This window comes from Trachymyrmex cornetzi, unplaced genomic scaffold, assembly GCF_001594075.2.
Source record: "Trachymyrmex cornetzi isolate Tcor2-1 unplaced genomic scaffold, Tcor1.1 scaffold47, whole genome shotgun sequence".
Classification (NCBI taxonomy): domain Eukaryota; kingdom Metazoa; phylum Arthropoda; class Insecta; order Hymenoptera; family Formicidae; genus Trachymyrmex; species Trachymyrmex cornetzi.
The window spans coordinates 1,025,091-1,046,130 of NW_017299509.1; the positions used below are offsets into that span (position 1 = coordinate 1,025,091).

The following is a 21,040-nucleotide window of genomic DNA, read 5'->3' on the forward strand; positions in this document are numbered from 1 at the left end:
ATACTATCACCGTATGTAACGTTGGCTATGTTCCATTGCCAGATGTTCCCGACGTTTGATGTAAAATTGTTACAATGCTCCGTAGAGAAGCGAGAGAAATCTGGTTTGTAAAATCCATGTATTTATCTTTAATGGTCTTATTCAATATTCTAAATCGTATTCAATATCGATAAAATGTAGGTATTCAATATCTTTAAAATGTAGGTGACATGTTTAAGGTATCAGATGTACAATCTCTGCCTAAAAATGACTTAAAATTTGTATTTAACGATACAATTTTATAGTTTGAACGAAAATTTTCTTATTTTGTCGTAATTATTTTTTAAAATCTCTATACTTCTTATTTAAATAATTTTTGATCCAAGTTTTAAATTGTCGTAAAAATTTTTATATTACTTTTAAATACAATATAGAAAAATTTGTAATTTTTTTCATAAGTTGTTCATTTTGTTAAAAAAATGCTTGTAATACATCCTTAAATCTAAGTCGCAACAATATATGTGTATGTATATTTTCCACGTACATTTTAACCAAATAACGCAATAACAGGTTTTTTTCCTTTCAAACCCGTAGTTTGGAATTAAAATCACATAGTGTATATCAAGTTTAAAAAAAACGGATGCCCCCCTTTTCTTGCACATCCCATTTTACGTCCTGTCATATACGGTTAACACGAGGATAACGAATATTAACTAACAAACGGTATATATATCTCATCATTTATAGGATAAAAAATAAAATAACGTCCGCGGGAAAAGCATCGTTACATCATACACGACATATTGAAGAGATGCGCGACGCAATATACTTTGTTGTTTAAACCGCACTTCGTAAATAGATTGCCGTTTGATCGCCTAACGCATCGACAGCAAGTTATAGTGACATTTACACTTTCAATAAAATAGAAAACGATTCACCTTTTCTTATAGCTCAACTCGTGGAAAAGGTCGGCTGGTGTTGGTCGCAGCGTTTCAAACTGCAATGTCATAGCGTACTTCACCATATATACCAACATATTAACGTGATTTCGTCGTAACCTAAAGCATTTTTTAGCTAGTTTTGTGGAAAATCGTAATGACGAGGTTGTCCGCTAATTTAATTCGCAGATATTTTATTCAAGACGGTCATTACATTATTCAATCTCAAACTTTAATTTTTATATGTTCACATAAATCGTTTAAAAATTTCTGACGGAACATACTTGCGTAATATGCTCTCAATCAAAAGTAATAAATAATCCATTTAGACATAATTCTACAAAGGCATAAGCTAATTTTTTTAGATATCGAGAAAACGTGATATTTTTCTGAAATTTAAGGGAAAGGAATAACGGGAATAATAAAGATTTAGAGGTTTTTGACGAGAAAACTCTCAAGAGGAATCATGAACGAATGCAGTGGGCTGCTTTATACGAGCCATAGAAACGTAACTGGAAGTTAAGTCGCGTAGCTTTAAAATGGGACACACATTTTTTTTATATCACGTACTCCGCAACAACCGTAACGCTGCGATAAAACGACGTCACGTCTTTTGAAGGATATTTGAGCATTCGCACGTAGCTGCTCGAGAAAATTTAGGAAAGCGCGTCTTTAGCATACAGGCTAGGATATATAGAAATTGCCTCTGTATAACTTGGTTGCCTTCGCAAACCAAAGGCGATTTAATCAACCGGATTGAAGCACTTCAATTCGCGCAGCTTCATCCCTGCCTATCTTCATTTGATCCGCTCCGAGCAGGAGGCCATTAAAGGGAACGAATCAGCGTAAAATACACTGGCTTAGTACAACAGTGCACTATACAACAGCTTAATAACAGCTTCCAGCTTCGCAAGATACAGGTATATCGGATAATTGGTACCGGAGTCTAGGGGTCTAGATTACACAGCAGGCTTAACTCCTACTGAGGTATCTGAGGATCGCTAAACAAGTGTCAAATATCCGCTTTTGTCACGCCGAGATAATTTGTCGTTACATGGAAATCATGAATTACACCGTACGTGGGGGTTCCGAAATGTTAAGCAATTTTGGTCTTGCAGAAATCTTGGTACACAGCCAAGAGTAATGAAGAATTAATGGACTTTCAATTTTTAGAAAGAAAAAGATTATCTTCGAATAAGATCAGTCTTTTCTCTTTCATATACCATACTCTTAGAGTTTCTCGCTATTCTTGAATTTGGATTATACATATACATCAGAAGACACGGAAGAGTATCTCGGGTGTTACGTGAACATTTTATACTTCTTTTTTTATTTTAAATGACCCTCGAGACTGGCCGTGTAATGAAAAATGAACTAACTGTTGTCAAATACAACCGCTTAAAGAAAAATCCCTCAGGAGCTGGTTGACCAACGAAACCCGTCGTGATCAAAATATCGTAATTGCGGCGCAGATGATGTACGATACGTGTTTGTTAACAAGGTCTATCTCGTTTTTTTTCATAAAACAGAATTTCAGTAGCAACGAGAAAATTCGTCGATGTCGCCACTGTTCAACAAAAAAATACAAAAAAGTTTGCTCGGCCAATAGCGATGTCACTTGACAAACTTTCCCATGACAGAACTCCGATATAGACGTGACGAGAATCTTCTCTTACATGTCATTAGTAAGAACACATCTCACTTTACCGAAAACCCACGAAAGAGCCACGCGCGAAAAACTGACATTTTCGTCGTTTTGACTTTACTAACTTCACAGTACTTGTGGGACTTGCGTGCAAAGCTTTGATAAGATATCAATGATTAGAGTTGCCAACTCACCGATAATGAACCGGCCTAGCCTGTATTTTCACTCTTCGGTTGATTGCTGGTGTATTTTACTGACCCCGGTCCACAAAATGATGGTAAATTAAATTTGTTTTATGAAAAAGATTTTTTATAACAAAAATTTAGTTTTAAGTTCCATATATGCATTTTTCTCGCGTGGGTAAACAATTTTTTTTATGTACGCTAATAGCGCTGATAGCGCTGCGGCACTAAAGTTCTAGATATACTAAAGTTGCATAATCCTTTTGTCTAAGTCGAAATGCCAACAACTTTTCTATTGGCTATTTCGACCGCCATTTTCGATCTAGTGTTCACTGTCCAATAAGCGTCTAGTATATAATACAGTTATTATCGAAAATGGAGGACCTTTGCGCTACTTTGGTATATCTAGAGCTTTATGCGATCTCTCGTAATTGGCTAGACATTGGAACGTAGAATGTGTTGCACATTTATGTTTATTTTACTCTAGTTGTTTTTAGCAGATAGTCAGAATTCCAGATTTTAGTATCTGATTTGCTATTAATATTCAATTTCAATGCTGATAAAAACTAAAAATATTATTTTATTACATCAAGTATAATACCATAGAAAGAGAATACAAATGTATCATTACATATATATATATATATATATATCCATAGCTTTAACTGGTTAAAGATATAAATGCCGTCTGGCCGCTTTATATAATTCTCGTGCTTGAGCTTAGAAAGGTCGCATATATAGTAATGGGATTCCTTTGTGATATTAATGGCACAATCCTTATGTCATAGTCTCTTGTCCGATATATTCCAGGTTGATGACGTCGATAATTGTGTAATATGTCGGAAGATAGTGGTGACTAAGAACAATCATAAAGGAAGTGCATTACGTGATCACATATATAATGCTCCTTCGACCCATTAAGACGATAACAATTTTGCTACGCGATCTAATACAAGACCTATAATGTTATACACATACAGATGTCAAGTAGATACCTCTTACTATATATAATAAGGATACGTACTAACGATAACAATATAGACAAGATATAATGGATCTACGAAAATAACCTGCCAAAGCATACACAGTGACACTTGTCAAATAAATATAGCGGCATGTAAACCATCGACGTTTATTGGAAAAATATCCGTGAAATTGGAAAGCATTGAGGCGATAATCGCATTCGTTTGCTGACAAAATGGTAAGAGCAATCTACGAAATTACAACTACAGTCGAGAGCTTTCAATTATATGGCATACCAAGCGGCGCTTAATTAAATTGTGACCTTGCTTTTCTGTCCCCTGCGTTTGCGTCCCCAATATATTCTTAGAGAGAAAATTAATGTTAAATATAAAATTCACTTTTCGTTTTCTGCACTTTTTCCTGCTACTTTATATTAAGTCACTATACTGAATAAAAAAATATGAAAATTCAGACCTATAAGTCAGGCTAATCAGAGTCAACGCAGGTCAAAGAGCATAAGGAACTTCTTACAAAAAGAAAAATTTCTTCAATCAATTCGATGTTGTTGAATCATCTTTATTAAAAATCTTGAACGTTTCGATTTTCTTTCGAATCTTCTTCAACAATCATATTAATACTAATTTAGATTCTGCGATGAACGATATAGGTTACTCTCAGGTTTCCAAAACTGTAGTAATATCTAAATAAATTTTAGAATTGTGAAATGTCAAATTTATAAAAGATTTTTGATAGAGTAACTCACCTATAACGCTCTTTGACCTGCGTTGACTCTGATTAGCCTGACTTATAGGTCTGAATTTTCATATTTTTTATTTCGAGAGTCTAAGATACATACAAATTGTATTTACTATATTGAATGTTGTATCAGATATAATGAAAGGTTTGTACTTATTATATTATTTAAATAAAAATAGCAGTAAGTGCATTTTTTAAGAAAAATTTTATCCTTAAAAAATTATTTATAATATCTTGTGATATTCAATCATATTAGACAATCAAATAATTAAATAACAATAGTGAGTATCACAATAAATTAACGGACGATTGAGAGCTAAAGAAAGGCGCAGTTATTAAGTGCGTGTAAAAAATATATTCTAAAACCTCTTACATTAACCCCGCAAGAAATTTCGCAAAAATCAAAGTCAGACGTTTCGGCTTCATTTGAGTCATCAGCAATGTCAAACAATAGCAGTGATCAGTACTCGCATCTTAAACGAGTCAAGAGAACAGCCGAAAGAGTCCTTTCAATTCCAAATTTTGAGAAGCATCCTTGTCCATTGACTGATTAGTCAAGTAAGTATTGATCACTGTTATTGTTTGACATCACTGTTGATGGCTCGAATGAAGACGAAACGTTCGACTTTGATTTTTGCGAAATCTCTTGCGAGGTTAATATAAGAGCTTTTAGAATATATTTTGTGGAAATGTCCACTAAGGAGGCCTGGCTCGAAGCTTTGTGGTCGGCCGCAGCGTTTCGTCCTGATCCCACACTACTAGACTCATCAGTAAGGCGATGTAGGGTGGGACTTGCCTTAGACGCCTGGAATGAATCCAGAATGATATTCTATTTAAAGGGAATTCGCACGGCGCGGTGCTTACGCGAACCGAGTGAGTCCCGTGGACCTCTAGTGGCGAGTCGCCACAATTTTTTACACGCACTTAATAACTGCGCCTTTCTTTGGCCCTCAATCACCCGTCAATTTATTGTGATAATCACTATTGTTATTTAATATCTCGAGAGCTCAAACTGTATTTAATTTATTATTAAATAATTAAAATTATATTTGTCGCAATTATTATATCGTGGTTGTAGAATCGATCTTACGTAACAGCCGAATTTGTGTGTGCTTTTCTTAACATCAATCTCTTGAAATTTGTTCAAGGATCCATTACGAGTAAAGAATTCCTGTTTGACATCCTTGTTTGAAGAATGATCTGAGAAGACAAAAATCAGAGAAGCAAAAGAAAAAATTCCATCGTGCCAAGCAAAAATTCACGCAGGCAATTTATTCGAAAAAAGAATCTGACTTGTTCTTTCGAGTCGATCCAGACGCCCACGTTTACGAAGAGATTATCATGGTGATAATAGAAGATGATGAAGAATAAGAGGTGGGAATTGTGCGTACGATTCTTTGTTTCCACTTTGAAACAATTTAATAGATGAACCAGTAAGATCATATCCGTGTTAAAAAATAGACTTCATATTTGAACATCCGTTTCCGATTTTATCGCTACGAGCTCGCATTCATTCTTCGTATTCTTTGCCGATTTATCGTCGGTCAAATTTCCGCTATATAAGTCAAGCGGAAAATTATCTGCGGCGTCACTGTGAAAAATGAATAAAGTGCGAGAATAATAGGAGATACGTATATTCTCCGACAATGATTTCGCAAACGGAAAGAGTTCGGCATGGCATCTTTGGAGTAGACAACCAGCAGCGGTTGCAATGATTCTCGCGTTTCAATTACTATGAGCATCCCTTACGTCTGAAACTCGACGAGTCTCCATCGGTCTGGAAGAAGTATGTTCACAGACTTCCGAGTGTGTGTCGATGACCCGGACCTTGTTGTGCTCCAGGCAGATCAAGCGAGCTGTGAAACTTCAATGGTCCGAGAGTGAGTTAATTATCCTCGGGTCACTCGTATCTCGTTAGAAAGAGTGGCTATAAAACTGCCATGAACACAATATTATTGTTAATTAGATTTGGACAAGCGTGATAGTCTTTCGCAAATATAAAGCTCTATCTATAATATAGCATTTCTATAAAATTTGTGCAAGATTTATAAAAATAAATCTAATTCATAATATACTGTAAGTTATTGTCAAAAGTTTTTCATATAAAACAAGAAATATATAAATTGACGCTGATAATAAATACTAATTTCCATAATAGATTTCGCGTAAGAGTTTAATAGTCAATTTAAATTTAAATTATTTAAATATGCTATCGAACTTTTCCTTAGTATCATTGATCAAGTCTATTACAGTTACGGTAATGTAGGCAAGCAGAATGTAAAGAAGATACTTTAGAACCGCTTTAAGTCCTATGTCAACAAAAAAGTAAATTTCCGACGGCCGATATTAAAAGCGAAATCGATAGCTTATTGAAATGCGTTGCGTGACTTAGTCGATGCACCGGATTACTTATGAAACTGATTACTGTCGGAATTTAACTGACACATCAACAATCAGCTAACCGTATGGCACGAATGATCCGTTTAATTTCCTCCTGAGAAAGTTTGCACCTAAGAATGTTCTGTTACAGGAGAAAATCGATACTAGTTCTAGCTTGGTTAAAAAGTCATAAAATTCTTTTGCGAAAAGGAGCTTCCTCTTTCGAGAAAACAAGTGTTTCATTTAGCGCCATTTAGCGAAATGAAAATTTGCAATCACAATATTGCGTTCGAAAAATTATTGCTACTAAGTAATTACGAGAACAAAATGAATATGGATCAAGCCAAATACGGATGAAGTCGTTGTTAAAATTTTTCTTGTGATAATAGTTACAAATAATATTTTATACGTTATACTGCATTACATTGCTTTGAATAAAGTTCACACAACACTGCAATTTTAATCTGCTTATTTTTAACATAAAAATGTAAAAAATTGTGTGTCTTATTGAACAAGCTATAGCAAAAATATGTTCTCATAGAAATTCTGAAGCAATACAGAGTTTACGCAAAAGGACTTTTAATAAACAATTGCATTTAGACTCTGTAGAAAATATCAATAGTGATTGAACGATATAACCAAAGGGAATATCCTACTAGTACAAAGCCATAAATCACTGTGCAATATGTGACTGCAATCTCTCGATTTGAAACAGGATTTAGAAAGAAATAAAAGAACCGCTTGTAGTAAATATTCCGATGTTATAAAGCGTTTCGTGTTCGCTTCCTCGGAATTAAAGTCGAATGTGAATTTTTCTTGCGATTTAACTGATGCGATTCAATAAAAGATTGCTAGAATTTTTGTAAATATAGATAAAAGTAGAAATATACAAGAGAGCAAAACGTTTCTCTTTTTAAGTAAAATATTTGTACTTTAATTGGTTCAAACTTTTACTGCGTATATAATATTTTATATTCTGCCAGATTTATTATGATAACATGTATAACTTGCACTCCATGTTGTTTTGCATTTCAGCAAAACGAGAGCGAGGAGTTTTGCTTCCGGCACTACGGAGAAATCACGACTTTTGAAACCACAGAAGAATCAAAAATACATCTGACAATCGAACGAAAGAGCAGGTGAAGAAAATCAATAATATATGTATTTACTTGAAATATTTTATATGTCAAAATTGTACATTGAGATGCTAGTCAAGGAGAACCATCTATACGCACATTCCTCGTAAAAAGTTCATGATAAAGGAAAGTCTTCCCTCTTTCCGATCACACGTTAAAATTACAATTTTATTTAAGACAAATATATCTAATACTATTGACAGAGAGATATCTATCTATCGACTAACATCAACTTGATCAAGTTACTCTAAAATTTGGCAAATAAGCCAAAAACAAATCAACGGAGAGAAAATAGAGTGGCAGTAGAAGTAGGCTCATCGAGTTGCGGTTACGTCGTAGTCGCTGATTTTCCGAGGGAAAGGAAAAGTTGGTTGGGGAAGTGTATTGATCGGCGAAGATGGGGTCCAACCCGTCGACGACGCGAAGGATGGCTACTTGCTGACTGGATCCAGTTATATTCGAAGAGTGAAAACGTTTCGACGATCGTTTTCCCACCCACTCGTGACACTACTCCCACACATCAGCGATGGTAGGATGAAATGACGAATGATTCATAGATGAAATATTTTTAAGGATTCTTCCACGATTTGTCCAGGATAAACGCAGGCCAGCGCCATCGGCTAGAGCCCGCCACGGGCCAAGGACACGTGCAACATCCACACTGTTTCAGCCATTTGCGCAAACTATCCTTGGCTGCCAATCTCATACGCTCGCTCTCTCCTCTTTCTCTTTATCTCTTATTCCCTTTCTCTCTTCTCTCTCATTTGCAAAATTTTTTCTCTACTTGCTTTCAACCACCTTTGAATTAATCTACATACTGCGTATAATGCAATTGGAATACATGCGATGTGCATTTTCCCTTTGAGAATTATGCGTAACTGACAAGCGCAGCTAACGATGGAATTAGTAGCTATTAGATCTTCTAATATTAGCGTTTTGAAACTGCAGCCCTATCGAAGCAATTAAAATCATTATGAGTCATAGATTGGTAATGTAGATCGTAAAAGAAGGATACTGTACTCGAATAACATTTTTCACTTTTAATAGCATTTAATCTTACTAAGTACACGTATATGTAAATAGTTCTTCGATAGCTTATTTGATACCCGAGTAAATATCTATAGTACACGTGTGTATATATATCTAGGCCAAGGACGAGCCCATCGAGCCCGTTTCTTTTATCTCTTATTCACCCTCTATTTTGTTAATCTCCGCTCGATTCATGCTGGAATAGGAGATGAAGAAATATTTCGCAAAGTCGCGAGATTGAAAGATAAAATGCTGCAGCGAGATTGAGAAGATATCCTCTATAGATCGGTTTATTATGCGCTATAAGACTTGAATTTTCTGAATTTATATCTTCTACGCCTAATAAAGGTAGACGAGTGTGAAAATTGCACTTTTGTGCAGTGATTGCTTATTCACACCGAGAAGTTTTCGCGATGGAACAACGATCATCTATAGACGTTCTTATGTCTGAATAAAACGTATTAAGTGATTAAAACTCTATTCCGATTAAAAAATTTAAATATAATGTAAATAATATTTCTGTTGAAAAGAATAAAATAGCATTAATTCAAGTATTTAAAAATATGTTAGAAATATCTTTTTTTCAGCGGTGTTCTTTGTGAATCCACAGTACCTAATAAAGGCAACAGCTGTTACGTAAATAATCGTTTACATATACACACGCGAATATCGTATAAATACTTCACATTCAATTTCATCACGATTATTATGCTAGCCCGCGCGTATAAATTCTGCACAGAAGCGTAGATTTCATGGACCGATGCTTCGATTCGATCGATAGGAACTGTACAATGTGTTGTATGTCCCATTTGTACAAAACAACGCATCTCCAATTCCACGCGACGGAATTTATTCACTCTATTTCAATTAATAAAAGCGGAGATGTACACTTCCCATTGTACTTGCATATTGTACATTTTTGAACATACGTGGGTGCTGAAAGATGCTGCAAATATCGTTTGTGCATTTAGGTAAAATGTATGTATATGTTTCGGAACGTAGAGCTATTCATATAGACTCTCTCGCGGCTTCAAAGTTCATCAAATATTCCTCGGCCTCCGCACGTTTTCATGGTAATCAAATAAACCAGTCTATCTTGTTGTAATGTGTGACGGTTCCAATCCCTTGCGCATTTTCACTCAGCGAAAGAATGGGAAAGATAAGGTATATTCGAGAGAAAATTTCTCTTGAACGATGGCACTTAACGATTCGCCTTTGCAACTTGCTCTTTGTTCGTAAGACTGATCGGCAAAGCGCTGATGGAAGCGCGATTTCCGATAATATCATTGTAAACGCTTCACCGCGCTGTACGCAAAGCCAGGGCATAGCCAAGTCGAACGGGCAAAGTGACCTTTTCAATAGGTTTCGTCCGAGAAAAAAACATGCAACAATGAAAAATGTTATTATTACAGGTAACGGATTAACGAAGACGTTCAGACGTACGGAAAATATAAAAAATTATACAATAATATAACCTGCGAGAAACTTCGGTACGGTCAATATTTGAGAAGTACAAAGATAATTTCAGAAAGGGTTGAAATAATATTCCTTGTTACTCCTGTATCTGTATCGTAGTTAAAACAAGTAAAAAATCCTGGTAGAAATGTATGCAGTTTTCTTATCTAGTTACTGTTTAATGTTACTGTACTTCTCATTAGTTGTAACAATACTACGTAAAACTGTACAAGAACTTATGTCTGTATTCATAGTCAGGCTTTATATTTAAGGCTTCCTTAAATTTATCTTTAGATGCTCAGTAGCCAATAAAATAATTCGTAGAGCATCTGAAGATAATATTTAAGGAAGCCTTAAATATAAGGCCTGACTATGAATACGGGTATTAGAGTTTTATTCAATGAATGAAATAGTAAAGATATGAATTTTCATGGACAACTGTTCAACTATTGTCCAATATTAATACATTATTATTAATATTACGTAATCTATTTATTGTTCAGGTTTAGTAAATCGGTTCAAATTTTATGCAACTTGTGCGCAATAACCGCAAGCAAAGCATTATATCTTGATTGGACACCTAAGTTTACTTCTCAATCATTAAACAGAGTTAATATATAACTGTCCAGTAACTGCTCAGAAAATGCCATAAAATTTTAAAACCAGGGATATCTAAAATAAATTATTACTGCGCGCGATTTATTCTAAAATGAGAATGAACATAATCTCTCTGTATAGCAAGAAATACAAGAAAAAAAGGAGCTAGGAAGAGAACATTTAAAGAAGCTGTTCCTTTTCTATACAAACAACAAAAAAAAAATAATTTCAATAATTTTAAATTGAATATTATTGTAAAATAGTCTTAAGATATTTTAAAAGAAATTACCAAAAAGAATTTGATTAAAAGAAATATCAAGAAAGAAAGTAAGCAAATATCAAGTTTCAGAAACACTTCGTATGTATTCAAAAAGCTCTTTAATTTTGCAAGCAAGAGTCTAATATATATTATTACAATAGTTCCATGCAAAATAAGAAAACACTTTCCCTAAAGAGAAATCGTGTGAAAGGTAGCTATAATTTTGAAATACTCATAGTATCATATGTCTGTCAGACCCGCGTATAAAAAAATTTGCGAGAGATAAAGGACGTATGAATAATACAAAGGCAATTTCCGGGAGAGGAGAAACACTACGGTATCACGTGCGTGCAAGCGTAAATAACCGCTCAGGGCAGAAATCGAATTTTCTGCGGGAACATGGGACGATTTAGCGGCGTGTGTAATCAAAGGACTGACGACCGAGGCAAATTAACCAGTAATTGTGCAATCCTGTGTAAACGTAAGCTAAAAGATTTTTAATTTACTGATTTGTTTAACGCGTACATAAAAAAAACTCGCATATAAAACGTGAATAACGTAAAAATATTAATGGTTAAGAACATTCTCTCGTAGATATTATAGTAGGATCATATTTATCATAACCTAGTAAACCACGTTCCATCTTTCTAAATTAAAATAACTGATATTTTAATAATTAAATCTCTGTATAAAGATTAAAACTCGTCCTCCGTATTTCATGTAAGATATTCAGAAAGCAAAATAGTTAAATAAATGTAAATATACAACAAAATAAATCTGCCGTCTAAATAAACATTCTCCGACTTGAAGTTATATGAACTAATGCAAATACTAAAAAATTTTCTTCAAGAGTCGCTACTTTTGCATTTTTAGTTTCGCTCTGACAAATTTCCAGAAATGCACCGTGTCGAAAAGTCTACTCATGTGAGAGTGCTTCTCTGATTCAGACAAATAAGAGTACATCTTACAAGCGAGGCAAAGAGTAACAGTCACATGCGACGACACGTTCAAAATATTTCGTTCGCAAATTTATCGTGCGTTTTTTTTCCTTGTCCAACATAACATATGTTCATTTGCCCTTACGCCACCAAGCTTCTTATAAGCTTCTTATAAGCATCCTACAAAGAATTTTGCTCTTACGGAATGAGAGTTACGCGAAGTGCCTCAACTTGTGGTGAACGAGGAAAGTGGCAAAAAAGTAATAAGATACATAAAATAGTGATATAAATATATACACAGAAAAAAATGTTTGGTTGAATTAACGGGAATTTTGGTAAAAAATGAATGATCCAGAATTCTAGTTAAAAAAAAATGTATAAAATTTTTGGTTAAATCTACTAAAATTTTAGTTAAAATAATCAACATTCAGTAGATTTAATCAGAAATTTAGTAGACTTAATTAGAAATCGCATTCATTTTCTATCAGAATTCCAGTTAATTCAACCAAACATTTTTTTCCGTGTATGAGCAAAATAACGATAAGATCCATAGAATGCTAGCGTAATAATTTGTTTCCATTGAAGAAAGAAATAATTTATATTATGTTACATACGCGCGAGTGTGGAAGTGAATTTTCAAGGTGCAACGCGCCATGAATTCTCTCTGTGTGAACCATGGAGCATAACAAAGCACGACCTACTTCAAAAGAAATCATTATTTGTCGACTTGCATACTCATTGTCAGACTGTTTCAAGTAACAATAAAATTCTCAAGCTAGAATGTTAGAGAAGTATCGCTCCTACGTTAATCTCAGTTTCAATAAATCTCAAATGTGTAAAAATTCTGATGATGTTTGGCTATTAACGAATATAAAACGCGATCTTCAAGTAACATTAAAAATTATATTCGCTCAAAATTTAAAAGACATTTTTAGAAATCTTTAAGAGGATTCTCGAGAAATAAATATCACAATAACAATCCGAAAAATTAATAAAAATTATAAATGATTGATAATAGATGCAATTATTAATCACAATAATATTTAATTATACTATTCTGATGAAAGCATTCCCAAATATCCTGCTGGCAAAGCACTGCAGTTATTTAATTCTCAATATGCACCTGCTTTGCAGTCGTTCTAGGAAACCAAATTTCGTAGTAGAGAGGAATGATTGAATATGATACACACACACCGAAATATATGGGGTGCAGATTTCACGTTGCGATCAATATCACGCGCACTTTTAACTTTTATAAATTGATTTAAGTCAATATGAGAGAGAGAACGAGAGAGAAAGATATATATATAAACGCCAAAATATGCACTTTAAATATATACGTATATACAAATACATATATATATATATATGTGTATATGTATTATATATTTTTCATTAAGCACTTTGTACCATAAGAAAATACTCTATATGATGGATATCAGTACTAATATAAGCCACTTTTATACAAGCTTTTCAGCATCTTTCCCTTGTATCTATACGAACGAGGAATTAATTAAAAGTTTCCACCGTAATTTTCAGGAACAAGCATGGAGTTAAAGAACCGATTAATTTCTCTCTGACAGCGAGTACGCGCAAATGTCTGAAAATTGTAGTCAAAATTAGATACAACCTTTTCGCGGATATTTTTTTTAATATTAAAGCGCTTGTCTAAAATGGATATACAAGGTGTCCACACTGTTCACGAAAGGCGAAGAGTAAACATCGATTCAAACACGTTCAAGATAATATATGTGGGCGAAGTTATTCGCTCAAACGTGCTTTCAATTTTGCCTATCTAAAATAGTTTAAGCGAAACGGTTTTATACGAAGCTGCAGCAATAAAGTAAGCTGACGCATGAAGCATGGTGACCCACGTATGAAATGATATATACTCAGGATTCGCACGTAGTCTCGTGAAAAATACCACATAAGACGCTTTAATCTCGCGAATAACAATGTAAATGGCGTTGAAAGTGATTTCTTGATGCGAATACGATGGCGACTATCAATCCTAACGGTATATTCAGAAGTACCTTTAGTAATACACGATTGGGTCACTTGTGTCCCGCATATGTTTTTTCTTCAAAAACTAAGAGCATCAAGTAATTGATTATAATATTTATGTACAATTTTTTAAATACGTGTAATCTGCCAAATACTTTCTAAAGATGTTAAAGTACACATAAGAATCACATAATAATTTTTGCGTATTTGTTAAAGTGATAAAAGTTAATCCGGGACATGAATGACCCCATCGTGTGTAGTGAAGGATCGGAAAATCATTGTGTACTAAGGACTTAATACCATGGAGCTTACCGGCGCCAAAAGCTTGTTGTCCATTTTTGTCGTCAGTTGGGGTGCCCTCTAAACTCGCGGGACCGCTGTCCGCTCCACCGGTCGCACTGAAAATATTTTCCCTGTGAATTCCACCGTTTATCTGACAGAATCGGTACTATGCTCGCGAATGGTAATAGGGTTGGATCGTTGCACATGAAATATTGGATTCCAAAAGTTTCAATTTGGAACGCTTTTATAAAATAACCATCATTCAAGATAATAGTATTATCGCATTAAAGCGACGTGTCTTTCTTACAAAAGTGTGTATTTTTTAGTTTTTGATTTGTCAAGCTCTCTCTACAGCAAATTTTTATAAAAACACAGAAACTGAAGGGATTCGTATTTATAATAATGCAAAATTTAATTTATATAACACTCAATAGGTATAAAGTCAAAACCTTACGACTGATCTTTTAACCTTTTTCATCTTAAAAATATTCTACATTTAATTAGAAAAAGATTAGTTTTTCATACAAAGACATAAAAGAGAGGCATTGATTGAGTTTTTTTTTCAATTTTATTTCCTACTCCCTTACATTTTATTTCTGCGGAAATAATTTACCCAGTCGTAAGATATTGTTGATATAAAAGAGACATTTCATACGCAACGAATCTAATAAAGCGTAAATAAAACATAAATATATTACCCCCACCTGCTTGCGTCATCATCCTTAACTTGCTCGCTGACGGGAGCCTGACTCTCTTCGGGCTGACTCTCTTCTGTTTCGGTTGGCGGTGGGGCCTCACCTTCTGCAGCCCCGGCGCCGCGGCTTAATCCAGGTATACCGCCACTCAACCAGCCGGACATTTGATTCTTTACTCCGGCAAACATCTCCAATTTATTGCCTTTCGGACTGCAAGACAAAGAATCATGTATCTCGAATATGCTCGTTGTTGTGGAGAAATGTGAATTTAAATGGAAATCCTGAACAAAAAGAATTCTACGACTTCACTAAAATATGGATTCCGTACAATATATTTTAAAATATATTTCCGTACAATATATTTTAAAATATATTTAAAAGAGAAATTGAAACCTTAAAGATTGCGCGTATTAGGAATGAACAATAAAATATGAAAGAATCATCTGTATTGATAGCGAATGGGAAAATTAATCAGGCAACGCGCAATGTTAAGCCAGTGTGGCTCTTTGCAGCAATGAAAACAATAGAAAATCCTAAGTAAACGCAATTCAATTGCAATGCAATTTTCTGTTTGTATATATTATAGAACACACTCAATAGATACAATTGAAAAAAGATATAAACGTCACGTAGCACGATAACCGCAACGAACCAATCGATTAATTAGATTAGTTCAGAGAAATCGGATTACACGAGAAAGCGTGGGCACGGATGGAATTACAAACGCGACCTTTTTAATCACTTCCTCAAATTTAAGCGTAAAAGTTCCTCTCGTTTAAAACCTTCTTTACTACCAAAATTTAATGTTTCCCGCTGGAGAGACGTGGAAGCTCATAATTCATATGTCATGCACACAGAAAAGTAACTAATTATCAAGTCAAAAGACTTGCAGGGACAAAATTCCCATTGGCATTAATCGTGTTCGTGTTATGAATTTTGGGGCAGAATAGATAAGGTCAACGAGAATTTCGAAATGCGTTAGACACAAGTTTGTAAAGTTGTACAACTCAATTTACATATACAATAGGATAATAATATCCCACTTTTCCCTATTATATATTCTTAGAAGACATATGCACTTCTAGAAATTATTTACATAGAGTTAACTGCAATATTTTCTTTACATGTAATTTCATTCCTTTAATAATTCGATAATAAGATACAATCATAGAAAAATCAGTTATTAATGAAATATTTCAGTAAAATATTAATTTTAATTCAATTTGTACTTATCTTACTTTTTGCACAAATTGATTAAATAAATTAATTCATAAAGCTCAAACAAATGTAATTACATTTTTAAAAAGTACGCAGTTTCACAATGCATAACTTTTTCTTATAAATGTAATTATACATTCTCCTTACAGCAATCAACTTATTTCATTATTTTAAGCATAAAGAGTATTAAAATAAAATGATCAAAAAATGAAAATATATACTATTAGATATATATATATTTTATATCTTAAATATATAAACGTAATAAAATATATCTCTGTAAATTTTAACTAATAATTACTATCATATTATGTAAATGACCAAAGGAATCGAATTGCATAGAGAATATCGCATTTCCAGTTAAAAAATATCTCGATAATATTCGTACCATGTAAAATATACATAAAAAATATGCATAGCATAAATCTTTGCAATGAATACACGTACACGTACACGTATAAATATGCTGCAATAAATGTTTAATTCCAATCAAATTTGTATTGGAAAGGGATGTGAATTTGTCGTGTGTGAACTGGTGGCGTTATTGCGAATGAAGTGCTCTCGCGTATTATATACGATTTCCATTTCGCGAATTTCGTACAACTGTACATCCGTCAGGTCGATCGAACGTGGAGCATCACGGAGGATTGATTTCGTACGAGAGTGGACAAGTGCGTTGTGTGCACATTTGACGCGTTGTCATTGCGCCACGCACGATTTCGCAGGAAATACACAATCCGGGAGCACAGTCCACGCGATAATCGTCGCGAAGTCGCAGAAGCGGTTTGTAAAAATACTTTATTGAGACGCTTGTGACCTCATATTGCACGATCTTTGGATTAATTAAAAAGCGCATTCCGTAACAATCCACAAATGGATGCAAGTGGAAAATGTTTTTTTTAGAGTTTTATCGAAATTACATATTTTCATTTTGTGTGACGAAAATAACGCGTGCGCGCATATGTGTGCGTCGTGTATGTTGAAAGATAACCAATAAAATATTAAAATAAATGCAATCAATTTTCTAATAAAAATTCAAAAATATATGTGCTTTTTGCTATTTCTAGATTATAAATAAAACGTCAGAGAGTAAATAAAATGTGGTTTGCGTTAAGGGACGATAGTATAAATAATAATGTAAATATACTCTTTAAAACTTTTAGAGTGGAATCTCATTCTTAAAGATTGAAAATTGCTTTTTGAAGACTCACTGAATTTTTACTCTTTATATAGAGATTCCACTTCAAAGAATTTAGAGAGTAAATGTGACACGTGTTATGAACCATGCCTATGAGCGTAAATTTAAGCTTAAAACATTTTCGCGTATATAGATTTAAAATAGACTATTTAAATAAAAAATTTAGCAATTTTAAAAAGGGCGAGTAAAAACGTGTAGGTTGCAACTTATCACACGTTTTGAAATTAAACGTAACAACGTATCAATACACGATAACAAATTAAAATTTTTAAATGAGTTTTTGCATAAAGTTGCTTAATAAACTACGCACACATATACACACGCACGTATTAATCATATAAAATTAAATATAGCCCGTCGTCGAACATTTTATCAATGTTACGAATCTTATTATAATTACTGCACACGCCAGTCATATAGAGATGTCTGTTGTTACAACACGTCAGGAGCAGATAACGCGTTATTGTTATCGGCAACTGCATCACGGTGCAGACTATGAACGCAAAATTGCATTTGTCATGATTTTAATCGAATCGATATATGAACATCTAAACGACCCATCCAACGCGAGATAATTCGTTTGATCATCAAAGTCAAAGATATGCTCTCTTCACTGTGTTGATAATGTTGATATCAATCAATACAAATAACGTTCTGCTTTTGTTATTCATTAAGTGTCAAGAAAGATAGAACGATGTTTGTTTCGATTTGTGTCATGGAAGAAAAACGTCCATAAACATCGATACGGAGTTTCAAATTTCCTGAAATGTTGGTTCTCCAATCCACATTCTACTTGTCAACGGCAGTTTTTCGACAACAAAGTATTCGTGATAAGACAATCGATTTCTCGCCGAGAAATCTTCCTGTAATTGTATAAACGCAGACAATTTATTCATTTTATCTTAGAACGTACGTTAAGAACAAATAACAAGAGAAAGATTTATGTTAAAAGAAAAAATTAAAGGTATACAAAATCGTAATATCGCTTTAAATCAACTAAAAAATATTTAAGAAAAATATTATAAAAATCAGCGGAAAAAGCTTTATAAAATATAATAAAATATACTTTATATTTTTATTAACTTAATGAATATGCATAATAAGATTAAAATACATTATAATTAAATGTAATAAAAATATTTTTATAAGATTTAATATTTCTTTTTTTTTCATTATTATATTAGATCTTTATATTCTTGACATACGTGATGCTAAGCGATTTCTGAAAATCCAATTTCGATTTCAGCACGGTGGTAAATTTCACAAAAATAGGATTTGATCAAGAGGAGTAAAAAGAACGAAACGTGAACATCGTTCAGGTATTAAATCCGTTTTTTCGAGCTTTCGCACATTATCCATACTTAAAATAAAATAAAATTAATATTGAAATTAAACGGTCCGAAAAAGAGAAGTGAGAAAAACATTTTAGGAAAATGCTGAAAATGCGATCAGAGAGAGAGAGAGAGAGAGAGGAAACGGAAGTGGGCGTGCGTCGGCGAGATCTCAACGGCTGTACAAATTCGGCGTCGCGAATCGCGGGATATCACCCCATCGTGCTAGTTTACGTAAGTTGGGCGTTATTGATCTAATCACGAAAACACATTCATCCGAGGGGAGGAAGTTATGTCGCCAGTTTTGAACACGGCGCGTTCTCTTCAAAAAAATAAAGAGGAAATTACCGAAAGAACGATGTGCTCCAAATGCGAACATAAGACGTCCTGAAGACGTAAATTAAGATGTCCTTTGACATCATGCCATAAAGATATCTTTAAGACATCTTAAGACGTTTTATGTCTCCATTTTTCTATTTTTAATATATATACTGTTTGGGATCTCAGGATGAACCTGCGGATTCCCATAATCGCGACTTACTTAGTTCATTAATTCCAGCACGAAAAAGAGTCGTGCTTGCAACGACGACTCTTTTCGTTTTAATCTCGATAATTCACTCGACTTTCGGGATCAACTCTTCCTCGCCGCGCAATATCCGGATGTTGAACTTATCGGAATCGTGTAGGTTTCGAATTTTTCGTCGTTGACGGAGAGATATAAGGGAGGGAAAGGGGTTTCGAGTCCACGCAAAGTGGAGTCGCGAGAGGATCGATTCGCGCATAACTTCACGGCTGAGAAATTCGCGACGCAGTTCGCGAGCCGCGTACGCATAACGTTCGTACATAGGTACGTCGTGAATAATAACGACGGTGTAATGACGCGTAAACGATGATGAACGGAATTCGTAATAACACCCGCGGCCGCGGCGGGCTAGCAGACGAACTCCCTCCCCCATCCTGCCGCCCAACGCCGCCCCGTTTCAACGATGTTACAGGTTATGGCAGAACACGAACGGCAGAACACATACCTGGTATTGTTCTTTTTCTCGAGATCCGCGCTGGTCTCGACCTCCGGCGAGGTGGGTTTGGGCACATCGGGTGTCGGCTCCCCGCTGTCGTTCTCGGGCTTCTTGCCCATCCAGGTAGACACCTGATTCGTCAGGCCGGAGAACATCTTGCGACGTGCGTCGGCGAGATAGAAATCTGCTCCTCTCTGTCTCTCTCTCTCTCTCTCTCTCTTTCTCACTTCCTCCTTCCGATCGAACGACGACCGTTACTCGCTCACGTACTCGCCGGAATCGAGCGTAACTGTCACCGAAATCCTCGCGAGACCGGAGTAACGACGAGTACGATGATACACCTCGTCCGTCCTCGCGACAGCGCAGCCACGAACTGCGTAAGCAGCACGTGCACGCGCGCAACTCGCGTTGCGCACCCGTCGCGACGCCAACGCCGCCAACGGCCTTGCGCGGCAGGCCCGCGAACTACCAACGACCATCGATTGACGATTCTACGCGTCGCGACGCGCGACGCGCGACGCTCGCCACCTGATTCTCGGGGTTGATTGTGTATTTCGAAACCGGGTGAAAATTTCAAAAGTGAGCAAATTCACTAGGCATTGACCAACCTAATTATATTTTAAATGAATTTGCTCATTTTTGTAATTTTTATCTTATTTCAAGATGAAAATCACAAGACACAACCTAGGAAAAAATGTTATAGTATATATGGATATATTTTATATATATATATATATTATATTAATTGGTATTATTTTTGTATATGAAATATATCAATTTTTTACGTAATTATATATAATTATCAGGGAATGGAAAGTTACTTTTTAAAAGTAACTCGTTACAGTTACCGTTACTTGAGAAAGTAACTTTTCGTTACTTTTCCGTTACTTTTTTTTACTATAATAGTTGTAAACGTCCACACGTTTGTAAATTTGCAATATGCAAATAAAAATAATTTCTCGGTTTGTAACTAAGCAGATTGTGAAAGTACAATTACAATGTGTATGTGTAGCTATAGGAACGATAATATGACAATA

At 34.7% G+C, this 21,040-nt stretch overlaps 1 protein-coding gene across 3 annotated transcripts in view; it reads right to left on the reverse strand.

Annotated features, from left to right (window-relative positions):
• Sap47 (Synapse-associated protein 47kD) overlaps nt 1-20,371 on the reverse strand; it is a 73,463-nt gene extending 53,092 nt beyond the window's left edge. For all 3 annotated transcript variants that reach the window (XM_018513568.1, XM_018513567.1, XM_018513570.1), the window contains exons 1-3: nt 20,013-20,371; nt 15,247-15,447; nt 14,573-14,658 (exon numbers count right to left, since the gene is read on the reverse strand). In XM_018513568.1, the coding sequence (XP_018369070.1) occupies nt 14,573-14,658; nt 15,247-15,447; nt 20,013-20,158 (433 nt within the window). In that variant the 5' untranslated portion in view covers nt 20,159-20,371. The remainder of the gene's footprint in view (nt 1-14,572; nt 14,659-15,246; nt 15,448-20,012) is intronic.
• Between the last annotated feature and the right edge of the window lie 669 nt (nt 20,372-21,040).